General features: G+C 43.7%; 1 protein-coding gene across 1 annotated transcript; it reads left to right on the forward strand.

Annotated features, from left to right (window-relative positions):
• Window positions 1-334: 334 nt before the first annotated feature.
• LOC100484303 (olfactory receptor 4B1) lies at window positions 335-1,264 on the forward strand. The gene has a single exon (XM_002929028.4). The coding sequence runs from the start codon at window positions 335-337 to the stop codon at window positions 1,262-1,264; it is 930 nt and encodes a 309-aa protein (XP_002929074.2).
• Window positions 1,265-1,510: the final 246 nt, after the last annotated feature.

Consider the following 1,510-nt stretch of genomic DNA (forward strand, 5'->3'; position numbering starts at 1 on the left):
TTGGAATAAAATGATGTGGTTCTTCTGGATCCACTTCTTACTGGGAGGCTTTGCTAATTCACAACCTCTCTGAGCCTTGGTTTTCTTACTTATGAAATGGGGATCATGGAGTTTTTGTGAGACAGGTTGCATAGTGTCTTGTATAGCGTGGGCTGTTGGGTAGTGAATGGATACGCATTGGTTATATGAACAAATAAGTAAGTAAAGTAAACCAGTAAGATAATATGTACGAAAGGTTCTCTTAACAGGCAAGTGCTAAATAAGCATGAAAGATTGGTGTTATGATATTGTTTGTTTTGTCACAGGACTCTTCTCTGAGATCCTTACTCTCCACATGGAATCCAGTACAAATAATGTGACTGACTTAATTTTCACTGGCCTTTTCCAGGATCCAGAGGTGCAGAGAGTGTGTTTTGTGGTGTTTCTTCTCATGTGCCTGTCCACAGTGGTGGGCAACGGCCTCATTGTGCTGACAGTCAATGTCAGTGAGAGTCTGCATTCCCCTATGTACTTCTTCCTTAGCTACCTGTCCCTGGTGGAAATCATGTACTCTTCCACTGTCGTCCCTAAATTCATCACAGACTTACTTGCCAAGATTAAAACCATTTCCCTGGAGGGCTGTGTGACTCAGATATTCTTCTTCCATTTCTTTGGGGTCACTGAGATCCTTTTGCTTGTGGTGATGGCCTATGACCGCTATGTGGCCATCTGCAAGCCTCTTTATTATATGAATATTATGAGCTGCCAACTGTGTCATGTACTGGTGACTGGCTCTTGGCTTGGTGGCTTTTTTCACTCCATTATACAGATTCTCATCACCATCCAGTTGCCCTTCTGTGGTCCCAATGTGATTGACCACTACTTCTGTGATCTTCAGCCATTATTCAAGCTTGCCTGCACTGACACTTCTGTGGAGGGGGTTATTGTGTTGGCCAACAGTGGCTTAATTGCTCTGTGCTCCTTCCTCATCTTGGTGTCCTCCTATATTGTCATCCTGTTCAACTTGAGGAATCGTTCTGCAGAGGGGAGGCGCAAAGCCCTCTCCACCTGTGCCTCTCACATCACAGTGGTCCTTTTGTTCTTTGGACCTGCCATTTTCCTCTACATGCGACCCTCCTCTACCTTCACTGAGGACAAACTGGTGGCTGTGTTCTACACGGTTGTCACCCCCATGCTGAACCCCATCATCTACACACTCAGAAATGCAGAGGTGAAAATTGCCATGAGGAGGTTGTGGGGCAAAAAGAACTCAGGAATGGAGTGAAAATGGGAAAGTGATAAAGAAAAACACATGTCTGATTATTATTATTATTATTCTCTGCTTTTGAAATGGATTTTGATTTCAGTGGGACATTCGGGAATGGCAGAATCAAATGTCAGGACTTAATATTGCTGCTTCTGTGGTTCTCCTTAGAACAAAAGACTTGGCTGGTATCCTGGTGTAATATTCCAAGGACAGAGATTGGATTGGCTCTATGATATGCAACAATGTCGTGGGATTGGGTAATAT

Source organism: Ailuropoda melanoleuca, chromosome 16, assembly GCF_002007445.2.
Source record: "Ailuropoda melanoleuca isolate Jingjing chromosome 16, ASM200744v2, whole genome shotgun sequence".
Taxonomy (NCBI): Eukaryota; Metazoa; Chordata; class Mammalia; order Carnivora; family Ursidae; genus Ailuropoda; species Ailuropoda melanoleuca.

What these genes read in the sequence shown, in the direction of transcription:
- LOC100484303 (XM_002929028.4), top strand. Translation starts at nt 335, where the DNA reads ATGGAATCCAGTACAAATAATGTGACTGACTTAATTTTCACTGGCCTT.